The sequence below is a fragment of the Aotus nancymaae genome, unplaced genomic scaffold (assembly GCF_030222135.1).
Source record: "Aotus nancymaae isolate 86718 unplaced genomic scaffold, 86718_ANA_hifiasm-v0.15.2.pri h1tg000043l, whole genome shotgun sequence".
Lineage (NCBI taxonomy): Eukaryota > Metazoa > Chordata > Mammalia > Primates > Aotidae > Aotus > Aotus nancymaae.
In genome coordinates, this window is record NW_026988457.1 from 12,017,943 (window position 1) to 12,033,087 (window position 15,145).

At 32.7% G+C, this 15,145-nt stretch overlaps 1 protein-coding gene across 3 annotated transcripts in view; it reads left to right on the forward strand.

Moving 5' to 3' along the window:
- The window catches only part of COG6 (component of oligomeric golgi complex 6), a 140,513-nt gene that overhangs the window by 64,969 nt on the left and 60,399 nt on the right, over window positions 1–15,145 (forward strand). For all 3 annotated transcript variants that reach the window (XM_012469844.2, XM_012469843.2, XM_012469845.2), the window contains 5 exons: window positions 1,048–1,141; window positions 5,989–6,117; window positions 6,195–6,286; window positions 8,246–8,310; window positions 13,431–13,522. In XM_012469844.2, coding sequence (XP_012325267.2) covers window positions 1,048–1,141; window positions 5,989–6,117; window positions 6,195–6,286; window positions 8,246–8,310; window positions 13,431–13,522 — 472 coding nt within the window. The remainder of the gene's footprint in view (window positions 1–1,047; window positions 1,142–5,988; window positions 6,118–6,194; window positions 6,287–8,245; window positions 8,311–13,430; window positions 13,523–15,145) is intronic.

Here is a 15,145-nt window from a genome sequence, read left to right on the forward strand (position 1 = left end):
CATGAACAGGAGCACATATTTTAATAGGGTTACTAACCAACTGTTCCAACGGATTGAAATTTAGTTAACCAATTACTCCTGTACTATACTGTGCAAATGGAATTCTCTGGTCTGGTTGGTTAAGTCTTTATCTCTAATGCCTGTTTGTTTTTCTACCTCTCTCCTTTGTATTGTTTGCTTCCATCTGGAGTGTTACCTGCCTTTCTCTTATTGTATCTCATTGTATTTTTTTCATGTATGTCTTATCTCACAAGTTAGTTTTCTACTTTTTCAAAGGCAAGGACATTGACTCAGATTTCTTTGTGCTCCCACAGCATCTTACATAGTGATTCCCTACTGTGGGCTTCTGTCTCCTGGAGACTATGAAGTCATTTTAAGATGTCTTCAATTCTATGTATGCATATGGTTTTTTTTTTTTCAGTCAGTGAATGCTAGAAAGTATACTGCTAGTATAAAGTCCTTGTGTACCAAAGATTGGAAATTTCTGATAAGCTGTAAATTCTCTGAATATACTAGGCACTGGTGAACATTTTATAGATAACATTAGAATAATAAAGAAAAGTTGGTATAGAGATAAGAGTTTACAATTCAAACTATTTTGAAATTATAGTTTTATTACTATATATTAGTTAACCACATTAACATTTTTAGTAAACTGCTTAAAGATTGTGTCCCAGGGAAGGAACTGATAATATGTTTTTAGTACTCCTCCCTGCCTCCCTAATACTGTCATGTATATGGCAGTTATTAAGAAATATTTGTTCATTGATTTGTTTTTTCAGGACTCTAGTTTTTATTATAGTAAAATACAGCTTTGGGGCATACCTGATAGCATATGTGGTCATTTAAAGTTACATAACTACTTAAGCTTAACTCTTTAGTTTGGTTGACAGCATAAATTTGTTTTAGATTGGTGTATTCTCTAGGTTTTTCTGAGGACTTTTTTCATGGGGTATTTGCTATAGAATTTAGACTCCTGGAATACAACAGACATAATAAACATCTAAGCTGAATTTAACAAAAGTTATAATGTTAATTATTTTTCAGGTGAATGTAGAACATTGACACAAGAATCATGTGACATATCTGCAGTATTGACACAGGCAATGGAAGCCCTGCAGGACAGACCTGTCTTATATAAGTTGGTGACTTTTTCTTAATTAAAAAAGAAAGCCTACTTTTCTTTTGATAACTTACTTTAAATTTCAGTATTATCAAACGCATATATAATAGTTTGAGTAATATTTATTATAATAATTTACAACAATATTGTTTACCTTAACTTGAATTTGTTTCATGGGGTGTCAGCTTATTTGAATATTACATACTATAGGATACAGAACGGAAAGTAAAAACAAAGTCTCTGTATCTAGACTACCTCTTATTTATATAGAGGTTCAGTGGTTTTTCCCCTGTCATCTCATTAACTCCCTTGGAATTGTAAGTAACTAAAACTCATGTATTAATCCTTCCCTACAGAGATTGAAGTCATATCAGGACTGAGAAATATGGTTATGCAGAGATGAAAAAAATAATATTTAATATCAAGGTTCTATTAATAGGATTTAGGAAGACAGGACCCAGGTCTGATCTGGTAATTTATGCCAACCAAGAGCTGTGTGGTAATGCTTTGGATAAGAATTTAATGCATTTTAAATTTATTGATGTTTGTATTACTTTATATTTTAATCTTATTCTCTTAATTTTTATAAAATAAAAAGTAAATATTTAATGCCTGGAGTAGTATGAGCATAAACTTTTGGTAGATGTAGGAGTTGTTGATGATATTAATAATTCTGAAAACAGGAAACCAGGGGACTCTTACCAAGGTAGTGCATCTTGCTCTGAATCATCCCTTTCAGATGTTCCTTATACTGTTTTTAGAGGACATCCCCATTACTTTCTGATTGGAACACTGCTTATCCTTTCATAAGGTTACAGAACACAAATGCTGAACAGCTGTGTAAAATAATACTCCAGTGCTATTTACTGAGTACAATGTGTTAAGCACCATTCTAAGTTCTAGAAACAACTTCAGTAAAGCAGTGCCCTCAAACTGCTTTATTTTATGGAACCAGAGATAGACAAATGCATTTTTATTGAATATACTAATTGCTAGTCTAGAAGTCACGTTCCAGGATGATGCTGTGTGGCTCGGGCATTCTGGGATAGGGGAAAGAGATGAACATCAGTGAAAGTTTCCAAAGGAATTAGGTATAAAGTGAGTTCTGAAGGCTGAATAGGCATTTTCCTAGAAGAGAAAGAACAGTTTCCAGGTTGAAGGAACAGTGATGCTAAGGTATACATTGAGAGAACATGCACCTTTGGGAAATTCATTGCAAAAGCTTGCACTGGGCTATTGAATTACAAGCAACAGCTAGATCCTAATAGCCCTGAATGTTATGTGTATACATATGGTAAGTTAATGTTTATTATTGATCAGCAGCTTAGCAGTTTATTCCTGCTTTGAAATTTCTTTCCCAAGTTTTTCACTTTAACATATTGGCATTGATTTTGAGTCTTTTAGCACTTAAAACATTTGGTGTTTGATTTTTACAAGTGTTGCATTGTCTACAGATTAATATTTATTCACAAGGTTAATCTTAAAAAAAAGCCTTTGTGTGTTTTGGGCACCTGAAAACAGCAGTTGACTTCTGCCATGCAAATGCATTTTCACTGAGTTTTATAGTTCTTTATCAAAACTTGGAAAGGAGCAATATTAAATGACTTATGATGTGGGCTCTTGAGTCAAATTTCTTTGACAAGTCCTTACACCTTTATAAGCTTCAGTTTCCTTAGCTGTAAAATAAGGATAATAATAGTGCCTATTTTACAGGGTTGATGTGAAGATTAAGTTAGATTGTTCACTTAAGGTACTTGGTGTAATACTTGGTACATCCTGAGTTTTACATATTATTTTTATTTTGAGAAGAGGTGACTAGAAAGCTGTCAATTAAGGAGGAGTGTTTTTGAAAGCTACATGGCAATCAGGGAAAAGCTTGACAGATCAAGAATGGAACTATAATAGAGAGGCAAAGAAAGTTTATCTGTGAAGGGCATATGCTAAGGAGCAGGGAGCAGTAATGGCAATTTGGAAGATTTTTAAAGACATTTAGAAGCTGAGGGGGGGAGTAAGTTTTTAAGACCAGATGATTAGGTCAAAATGAATACTAAAAAAGAGAAAATGGTCCTTTCATTAAGTAATTATCTATTTTCCAAGTGGTAGTTTCCTTATATTTAGGGAAAACTTAATAATGTGTCATGTTAACCACCAGATGGCACTGTATGAACTTAATAAGTAATGCATAAAAGCTTCGTTGTCCATCATTGTGTCTCAAATAATTAAGTATTATCTGCAAGAAAAATGTCAATTATTGAAGTCCCTGGGGAAAGTTGCCATACTCAGTGTTTCTTATGTAGTATATAACTGGAATGCTAATGCATTATTGACTTTTAATAATAAATCAAGTACAATTATAAATGGAAGTGAAAAAATTGGATAATTTCTTCTTTCCTTTGGTAAGCCTTCAGAATTTAAGTTATTTTAAAGTGTAGTAATATGTACAGTGCTGATTTTTCTTCTTTCTTTATGTATTCGTTGTGTTTCAAAGAGGCACTTCTATATTATTATCTTTCAGTTGGCTTTTTGATCAAAATTTTTCTTCTTTTAATTTGCTTTTTGACCAGAATTTTTTAAACTGTAGCTAAACACAATTTTTTAAAATGAGACTTCAAATTTTAACTAGAGGTATTTGAGATATTTACATAATTCGAACATTCACTCTCAAAAAGTTCCATTTTGAATTTTGATTATTGTTGGAAGAATGTCTGATTTTGGTCTTTGTCTCTGGAAACGATGTTTCATGTCTAAAGATATTGAAGTTTCATGAGGCTTATGCTGTTTTTGCTTTATATTTGTTCTATAGTAGGATTGACATTAATATTAATGTTTATTGATATTTTATAGTATTAAACGGATTAAATTCCAGTGTTTGTCAGGCTTGGTAATTTACCCCCTATTTAAAATCCCAGTAGATTCACAGTGAACAGTGCTGGAAACAAACTATGCTGTTTATTTTTACTATGGTTAGTAGGATCTTGGGAATGAGGATTAGTTTTACATATTTAAAAAGTTAAACGTTTGTGAATTTTGTGCTGTGATAAGGAGTCATAAGTTCATTATTTCAGAGAAAAAGGTGGTCATCTAAAAGAAGGCATTCTTCATACTAAATGATTTATAATTTGAAAACATGAGGGAAAACATAGCAGTGAGTATTTTGGTTCTAATTTGTTTAAAAACTAGAAATTAAATGCAAGGCAATTATGCAATTTAGCAAAACTTAGCTGGATATTGGGCTTTCCCTTTTCTGTACTAGTATGTCGCCACAGGGAATCTCAAAACCATTTCTTTTTAACTGAAAACAAACACACAAAGAACCATAGTCTAGTTAATAGTAAACAGTCCTCGAAAAAGGTTCATATTCCTAAATATTTTATAACTATTCGGCAATTCTCTAGACTTTCTCTTTGATTTGGAAATAATCTGTCTTTCACATGCTTACCAAAATGTGGATTTTTTAATCCAAGTAACAGCATATGAAAGAAAGCTGTGTAGCCTAAGATATTAATTATTTGGGGTATCCTGGGAAGTTTTGGTAATTTTTGTTTATATATAGATTATTTATATCATTCTTAAAATTTAGTATGGTAGATTTAGAAGTTAATGAGTCTAGAATCTGCTGACATCAGACTGCTAAAATGTATTTTGTTTGTCTTTATAATTTTGAAATTGAAAGAACTTTCATTTGAGGGATGGATGTCAGGAATGGGTGATAATAGGAAATAAGTTAGTCGAGTCAAAGAAATGGGCACTCTAGACTTGGGCACTCCAGGCTATTTTTATAAATTGAATCCCAAATTGTCCTATTCCCAAGTTAAAAACTTTCCTTCCTTACTAGTTCCTTCACCTTAGAAAGCCTTTCCACACCTTTTCAATTATAATAGGTGACTTCTTAATACATGTTTTTTAAAAAGGTATTTGCTTGTGTGTGTGATTGGTCAGTAAATTTAAGGAATATCTATCATGTCTAATACTGGAGTCAAAAGAAGCTTTTAAAAATGGATAGCAATTTTGGAGCAAATTTTGTTGATAAATTGTGATAGTATGTGTAAAGAAGACTTTTTTAATGTAAGAAAAAAATTTAATTTTTGGATTGCAAAAGTTCTTTTATTTTTTCTGAGACAGGGTCTTGCTCTGTGGCTCAGGCTGGAGTACAGTGGGGCAGTCACTGCTGACTGCAGCCTGAACCTCACAGGCTCAAGTAATCCTCCTTTCTCAGCCTCCTGAGTAGCTAGGACTACAGGCATGTGATACCACGCCTGGCTAATTTTATTTATTTTTTTAATAATGAGAGTCTCATTATTTTGCCCAGGCTGGTCTCAAACTCCTGGGCTCAAGTGACCACCTGCCTCAGCCTCCCAAAGTGCTGGGATTACAGGTGTGAACCACTGTACCCAGCCTTGGATTGCAGAGTTCTAATTAATTATAATCAGTTTTTGAGAACTGTTATGGCTTTATGTAAAACAGTATAGCATCATATTTTTAGACTGCAAATATATATACTAAAATATGCTGAAACCTAATATACTGAATATACTGAAACCTAAAAAGTTAAGTCTTCCCACGTTGGCTTGATTTTCTTAATTTTACCAAGTTCATTGCTTTATCGCTTATTACTGCTGCCCCTGCTTTAGTCCCAAATTCCAGCAATGTTTTTAGGAGGAGTAAAAGATTTTACTTTTTGATTGAATTTTCAATGTGCTGAAGTTATCTTTTAAATATTTTTTCTTCTTTGAAAGCAATGTTGCTTGACAGAGTGCCTAAAGGAGCTTTAGGTACTTGCTTGTCTCGAAATTGCATGAATAGTCTGATATAGCCACTAGAAACAAAGACCCTCAACCATTTTTTATATAACTTGTTTCTTCTAGATATACCTTAGATGAATTTGGAACAGCCAGGAGAAGTACAGTTGTTCGTGGATTTATTGATGCGCTCACAAGAGGGGGCCCCGGAGGTACACCTAGGCCAATTGAAATGCACTCTCATGACCCTTTGAGGTATAGTAATCAAACAGCAGAAGAAAATTTGATGTTTTTTCCAAAGGAAATCTTTATTAATGTTTAGTTTTCATTAGGTATGTGGGAGATATGTTAGCTTGGCTCCATCAAGCTACTGCTTCTGAAAAGGAACACCTTGAAGCTCTCTTAAAGCATGTCACTGCACAAGGTGGGTCCACCGACTGTATTGCTAACGCCTAAATACAGAAAATAACACAAGCATCTCTGTTCCTGTTCTTGTTGCCATCTTCTTCACTTAGATAAACACCTCGATGGTACAATAAGCATCCTGATTACTCTTCTCTTTTCTAGATTCTCCCTCATTCTGCTAATAGACTTTCTCTTCCATCACCTTTGTCCTCTCACTCAACTGTTCAGTTTTATAGTGAACTCTAATAACCTTTCATGTCCAGCCTAGACTCCTCTGTGGCACTTGTGAAATTTCTGGAATATCTAGCATACGTTATCTCAAATCTTCTGCATGACACTTTAAAGGTACAAGGTGGTATTATCTTAATTTTATCTGTGAGTAAACAGGCTGAGTGAGTTGTTTAGGGTCAGTCACTACTGATTCTTTCATTTCTGCTACCCAGCCTCTTTTTTCATTCTCATGGCATTGTTTTAAAATTTTACAACAGTTATTATATCTGTTAGTATGTTTTTGCATTGCTGTAAAGGAATACCTGAAGCTTGGTGATCTATAAAGAGGTTTAATTTGACTCACGGTTCTGCAGGCAGTATAAGAAGCATGGTGCCAACATCTGCTTCTGGTGAAGGTTTCAGAAAGCATAGAGTCATGGTGGAAGGCAAAAGGGGAAGAACTAGCATGTCACATTATGATCGAGGGAGCAAGACAGAGAGATGGGGATGTGCCACACACGTTTAGGCAATACTGACTATCATGAGGACAGCACCAAGCCATTCATAAGAGATCCACTCCCATGACCCAAACATCTCCCACCAGGCCCCACCTCCAGCATTGGGAATTATATTTCAACACGAAATTTAGAGGAGACAAACATCCAAACTACATTACCATATGTACTAAATGTACTTAAATTTTTTGTCTTGATATCAAGGAAGACAAATAACTGTAGTTGAGAGTTGTTGATGTCTTGTTTACAGAATTCCAAATCTTCTTAGTTGTGATTACCTAAAGAGGCCTGTTTTAGAGTTTGAGAGTTTAGTATATGATTAAAATATGTTCTGTTTTTGATAGGAAGTTAAGAGAGACACTGTGGCCTGGTATCACTTGACTGTTTTGCATAGCTCAGCCACACATCTCTGTGGTCCACATTATCACAAGAGGAGTCAGTGTTACAAATTGGTGGTAATACTAACCTCATAGCTTCTAACTCTTCAGTATCAAGATTAGACTCAGCATATATGTTAGATTGGCACAAAGTGTGCATTGTTAGGTTCTCTTTCTGTTATTATTCTCATTACCCAGTTTAAATGAATGTGTTTCTTTAAAGATGTTTTAGAAAAGTATATATAAGACAGTATTAAGAGGTGGAAAAAAATAGATTGTAGTTAGATGAAATAGGTTATTCTACAAGAATGACTTTAATCTTCTGCACCTCAGTTTTTCCATCTATAAAAATGATGATGGTTACAAGCAATAAGTGTCAAATACCCAGTACAGAGCTTGATAAATAGTTGGTGTTTAGAAAATACCAGTTTTTCTATTAGATTTCAGGGTGTGTTTTTCATCTTTAAACCCTCAGTGTATGTGCTAAGCAGCACTGATTGGAATAAGATGTTTGCAAAACAAATGCTAGTACATTTTGACATCACTTCATTCAATTAATACATTTCACACTCTTTTTTTTCTCCCTCTCTCTCATAAATTTAATCTTTTCCACAAAGAAATAATACTCATTTTAGTAACTCAAAGTCAAATGAATTAACAACGCTTTCTAGAAATACATTAGGTATTATCACAATTAGTAATATGTTAACACAATTAGTAATGGCCCAAAAGATATCAAACTTACTAAAATATGGTTATTTTAAAAGTTATTAGTGCTATTAATTATATGTATTATATATTATTTGTTAGCTTTTTGAACTTACATGAAGCAAGGTATAATATGGAAACAAATATTCATTAATGTATTAATTTTAGGTGTTGAAGAAAATATTCAAGAAGTTGTTGGGCATATCACTGAAGGTGTGTGCAGGCCTCTAAAGGTAAAACACTTTGTTTTTACATATGCTATATGGTACCTGGCTAAATTATTACTTTATTTATAGGAACTTAAGAAACTGATACCAGCTCAAACACAATCTATACTTTTTTCAAATTAGCACAGTAATGTAGGCTAATAAAAAACATTTTAAAATAATAATTGCCAGTTTTCTCTCTGAGAAAGAAAATTGGAAATATTCATAGTTTTCATATATTGACTTATTTTTTACAGATTATGTTTCTTGTAGTAATTTTTCTTACTCAGTTGAGAAAAAATTCTATTAAATTTAAACAGTGAATCTATGAATTCTTAACAGAAGTTTACTAAGAATATTTTGTTTACTTGATTGCTTCAAGTATAGTAGATTATTTGCTTATAGCAATAAATAACTATTAATTCAAGGATAAAATATGTATTGCGATTATCATCAATACTATTTATAGTACAAGGAACAGAATTTAGAATCAGATTTGATTCTAATTCCCATGTTGCCACTTAATTGTGTTTACTTATTCCATTTGCTTAACTCTTCTGCGTCTGAATTATGCTCCCATGGAGCCTGTATATTAAAACAGCCATCATCCAGGGTTGTTGTGAAGATAACTGGGTAGATGAAGTCCATAGTTTATGACACTTACTAAGAATTTAGCAGATGGTAAATACCTTTATTTTCCTGTATTAATATTTATAGAATACTTGGCAATTGTTGGTTTACTTTTCCTTGTTAATTGACTTCAATTTTGTACAGAGAAATTGAAATCCTGAAGTTTAATAATTTTTATCAAGAACTGAACTTTAAAATAAATTTTATTTTATTTCTAAGGTTTTTTGGGGTTATGTGTTCCAGGGAAGGAAATCTCAGATGACACACTTTGTGACAATTGATTGTATTGACAAATTTAACTGTTACTCTAACTTGATCTCATAGGACCTAACTATATATTCAGTAAATAAATGGCAATGTATTTTGCAATGATTTTACTTATTTCTCCCAAATGAAATATTTGCTTGTCATAGTTTGATGTGGACATATATAACTTACATAAATGTTGCTTATTTTGTATACTGGCAGTTACTGGAAAAATAGAAGAACAGGAGGAATAAAATGAGATTTATTTTGCTATGCTTTTATACCTTTGTATAACTTCATATAGTTAAATAAAATTCCTAGTCACTTTGTAAATAAATTGTACTTTATCTGCCTTACCTTTCTGCCTTCCTTGCTTATGTAACTATTTTTCTTTTACAGCTTTTCTTTCTTTTTAAAACAATTTTTTTAAATTTATAATTTTTGTGAGTACATAGTAGGTATATGCTTTTCATTTTCTTTCTAAAAAGTAATTGTATAAATATTATAATTTTAGAATCCTTATAATGGACTTTTCAGTTTCCTGTCCTGGTTTGAATAAGAATTGTTATTACATTAAAAATGTTTAATACCAACCACTTATATAAAAACATATACTGAAGTCTGCCTTTGTTTCAAAATGCACTTAGAAATTCTTATTTCATCTTCCTTCAATATATATGCCCAGAAAGATGTTTATGACAATTGTAGGACATTATTGTGATCTGCTGACAAATTTAAATATAAGATGCCAAAGGTAAAGAAGACACTAGTAAGCAGACAAGTATTTTTTTGTTGTAAAATGAAGAAAAATTCCTTTTCTGAAATGACAGAAACTTCAAATTTCTCCATATGATGATAATATGTATTGCATACTTCAGAGAATATTTAGCAGGTGTTCACAATAGTCACATATCAAATTAGCTTGATAGTGATATATAATCCAGCAATTCTTAGACCTTCCCTTCCTTATATATTGATAGGCAGTGTTATACTATTTTAATAATTCTTTCTGTATGACCTCATTTGGGTATATTTTCAGTGATATAGTTGTTGAGAAAAATTTCAACTTTAACATTTTATTTTGCAGTTATAATTCTAACTTTTTTTAGTGATCAATCTGCTTTTATACCCACTCATACAAAATTTCTTCTTCCTAATTAATGCTACTTTTCTGTCCATCATTCTTTGTAGAAATGAATTTTTTTTAGAATGGGAGATTTTTATTTTTAGAAGCATAAAGAAAAGGTTATAGTGGTAATGGGAGATAATCCTTAAAAAACTATATATTTGATTTATTCTACCCTAATCTTTTTTTTGTCTTAGGAAAGTGAAACATCATATGTAGTAGATTAAATATTTGTAAATGTATGCATTAAGATAAGATCTGTAAACTTATTGCCAGTTTAAAGAATCGGTGCTCTAAGTTTAAGTTTGCATATGTTGTGTAGAGGGTACCATGGCTCATCAGCATCAAGCCTATTACTTTGTACATGTCTTGACTCCAAAATTGTAGCTAGAAAAGATCAGGACTAAAATATTTAAAAAATTTTTTCAAGCCCATGGGTATAAAGTCCTTCTTTTATGTGAAATTAGATTGCTGAGAGATTACCAGCCCTCATTTGAATTTTCTCTTCTAATAAAAACTTCAGTGTAGTGTATGCTACAGACCTTAGATTATGGTGGGTTCTATGAAAGCAGGTATATGTAAAAGATTAATGGCAGGGAAAATAAAGCTGAATATTGTACACAAGACAGTCACTGGGCCCTCAGATTGAGGTATGCATAGCATCAGATGTCTACACTGAGCAGCTATCTGTGATATTAAGGTAAAGGAGGTTCATCATCATCTTTTTCAGTCCTCCCTTCTTCCCATATCTCCTTCATGAACACAAACCCTCTCTTTCTCTCTCTCTGTCTCTCTCTCTGTCTCTCTCTCTGTCTCTCTGTCTCTCTGTCTCTCTGTCTCTCTCTCTCTCTCTCTCTCTCTCTCTCTCTCTCTCTCTCTCGCATTTGCTCCTAGCTCTCTTGCCTTCGAGAGGAGAGCCACTGTTCTGTCTTTTAGCTCTTCCCTACCTTCTCTGCTGTCAGGTGCCTAAAGCCCATTTTGCTACTTTTAATATCTCTGTTTGTCATTGATGCTGCTTCTCGCAACGTAGCTAGGATTTATGGAGTGCTTATGATGTACCAGGATCTGTTCCAACGCACTTTATATCTGAGCCATTATTCCCATTGCTGCTTTCCAGCTCTGCTAATGATTTTTGCCCTGTACTGTCATCACAGTGATAATCGCCAGCCAGTTGCTGCTACCACCACTTCTTTAGTCTCTTTGACCTTTTTTACTTTTTACTTTTTGTTTCTCTTGTCTTTTGTTGTTTCTCCTGTGACTGTTGGCTTTTGCTGAAAATGGTCAGCCTCTTTTATAGCCCTCATAAGACAGAGTGTTTCTTTCTGTGTGGCAAACAAAGCATTCTTGGTGTATTGTTTGTCAATCTCCTGATTTTCCAGCCTTTCTCTGTTGTATTTTGTATTGTAGCTGTTGTATTCTGTATCGCCTCTTTCCCTCAAAACCTTAGTGTTCATGGAGAGAGATGGTAATTGTTTTGGTTTTTCTTCCTTCCTCCTTCCCTTCCCTCTTTGCTTTTCCTTTCTTTCTTTCTCTCTCCTCTTTTCTCATTTTCTTTCTTAAGAGAGTTAGAACTAAGAATATTTTATTGATGCCTCAAAATTATGGAAGGCAGGTGGCCAGATACCTGAGATGGTGTTTAAAATCTGCTAGTAAAGAGCTGTTTGCCTACAATTAACATTTTTTGTATTTTGCTGTGATAATTATATTAAAATTAAGAAAATACCACTTTTATTGATGTAACATATAATTTAAGTCACCGTTAAGGCCTTGATTGCAAAATAAATCATAACATGGAAAAATACATTTTTTAAGTTCAAATGCCATTCATGATCCATGGTATTGTGGTAGTCAGTATCACCTATACCAACAGATGAATCAGTTTCATAAACATATTAATGTAAATTGATTTCTGTAATATAAGATGTTTTTATGTGCACATATAAAATCTCATTTTAGCAAATCACATTTGTTTTATGAGATATGCCAAAATCTAAATACAGAGAAAGTACAACTTTTTTTTTTCTTTTGAGACAGAGTCTTGCTCGGTTGCCCAGGCTGGAGTGCAATGGCATGATCTCCACTCACCACAACCTCTGCCTCCTGTGTTCAAGTGATTCTCCTGCCTCAGCCTCCAGAGTAGCTGAGATAATAACGCACATGCCACCATGCCTGGCTAATTTTTTGTATTTTCAGTAGAGACAGGGTTTTACCATATTGGCTAGGCTGGTCTTGAACTCCTGACCTCGTAATCTGCCCGCCTCGACCTCCCAAAGTGCTAGGATTACAGTTGTAAGCCACCACGCAAAGTTCAACTTTTAAAAGCATTTATTAAACATCTGTTGTGTGTATACCATTCTACTAGATGCTACAGAGATGTAAAATAGGCAGAAGACATAATGTCTATACTGTATTTGTATTTAGAAACTAGGAAAGCAAGAGGATACAATGTAAGCAGTAGCTTAAGGGCAGATATAATATTTAAGTAAGCATTTATTAGTGTAGTTTAGATTGTATTCATTAATGAGAGAATATAAGATCAGTGAGGGATGGAATTTAATTAGAAAAGATTCATATTTGCTAAATCTTGAGGCAGATCAAGTTAATCTTGAACCAGATCTGATTTTGCCCTGGTAGTCTTATAATTTGGCAAATACGTTGGTGCTAATTCAAGATTGGTCTACTTTTCTATTTTTTGATTAATAGACAAACTTGATATAATAATTTATAGACAGGAATTTATTTTATTTTTTAATTGAATATTTGGCAATAAAGTAGTATGTTTTCATTGATAATTGTTTTAGGGATGTAGTGGCTGCCTTTGCAATTCAGTATTGAACCAGATTCCATTATATACTGGTGATAAATCTCAAAATGATCTCAATGTGTTGATATTTCTGATAACGACTGCCTTGAGCCAAATTCTGCAAATAATGGATCAGTTTTTTTTGTAGAGTATATCTATGTTAAAATGTTTGTTACTTTATCATCTTCTATGACTTACTACTCAGAAATTATTTAGAAGGCATTTTGTGATCTCTACAATAATAAAATTTTATCTTTGTTATGTTATTTATACCATATGTTATTAATGAAGAAAGATTATACTTTTAAGAAATGTTTAATTTCCTCTCACGTATTTTAATAGGTTCGAATTGAGCAAGTAATAGTTGCTGAACCTGGGGCAGTTTTATTATATAAAATTTCTAATCTCCTCAAATTTTATCACCATACAATCAGGTAAGTGGAATGGCAAAATGTGATTGCTAAATCCCATGTGATATTTTCTTCAGTTAGAGTGGAGTATACGTTTGTTTTACATTGTGTATGGTAAGTATACAGTAAGTATAGACTAAGCATAACTAGTAGAACCACCACACCGCGTAAATCATTATATGCACATTATACATGCTGTGACTTGAAGTCTATTATTTCCTTTTTCCTTTTCTCTCCAAGCTTGACCACCCCTCACACACAACTTATATAACAATGTAAGTCTATAATGTAAGTCTTTATTGAGTCTTCCCACATTAGTAAAAGACCTCCAAGGCAACTAAAGTAACTGTATCATATACTCATCATAGAGCATAATGAATGAAATGTTCTATTCTGGATGTAAATAACCTAAATTCTTTAGCATTTAGTTTACTAGAATTGATAAAATAGAACTTTAGCCTCTCTACATAACAGCAACTTTAATTAGGAACCACTTGTCTTATATGAAATGTGATCTTTGACTCCAAAATTTGCATTCATTTTTGCTTGACATATGTCTGTTGGTGGTATACCCTTGAATTTTATTACAACTGTCACTGTAAGACTATGTTATATGTGTAGTTATGTTAAAACAATGTCTTTCCAAGCCATATTTTTATAGTTTTTATATTTTTCCTTTAAACAATTACTTCAAAATTACTTGTTATCCAGTATGTCAGTATCAGGAACAGTAGGCCAACTGTTAAAAATCTAAGAAGAGTATAACTAACGTTACCAGGAAAGGTTCAGGGAGCACCTACCCCTTAGTGACACAGAGTAGCCACCCAGAACTTCACAGCTAAGAAATGGATTTTACATTTTAATAGTAGATTTTCAAACAAAACTAACAAGCCATAGCCTACAAAACTGATCAGAGATAGGATTTGGATTAGTCTCTTAACATTTTAGATACAAACTTATTGTCATCATTTCCCGTAATTCAAAAGCAATGAGTTAGTTTCAATTGTAATATTATAGTATCTTATAATAAGAGAATGATAAATACTTAGAAAACAAAAGGGCTGCTGACAGCAGCTAGACATAGCAAATACTGTGTTATAAAAAGATGCTGGTAAAATGATTTTTAAAATGTTTATTTAATAATGTCCAAGATGGTACTACATGAATTTTATTATTTAAATATATTGATATCTTAGTTTCTAATGTAGAAAATGCTAGAAATAAAATAATTCTGATTCTGAAGATAGTGTAGGTTTTTTAGGCTCTGAGAATTATAATTTTTCTATCTTTGAAGACGATGATATTTAAGATGACAATTAAAATCTTTTTCTATTGATTTTTTGCATGTGCTTTTTCTACTTGTTCACACATTTCCTCATTTAGTCAATTAAAAAGTTGACTGTATACTTGTCATTCTTGTAGGTAGTAAGGAAACAGCAATTAACAAAGCAGTTTAAACTTACATTCTAGTAGGGAAGACAAGCAGATATAATAGTTTTAGGTAGTGATAAGGGTACTGAAGATAAAGCAAAAGAAAATAAATAGAAAGTATAAGGAGTAACCACATATAAGTAGATATATGTGTGTATGTGTAACTATTTTTGAGACTATTTGGTAGAGGCAATATTTGAATTCAGATGTGAATAA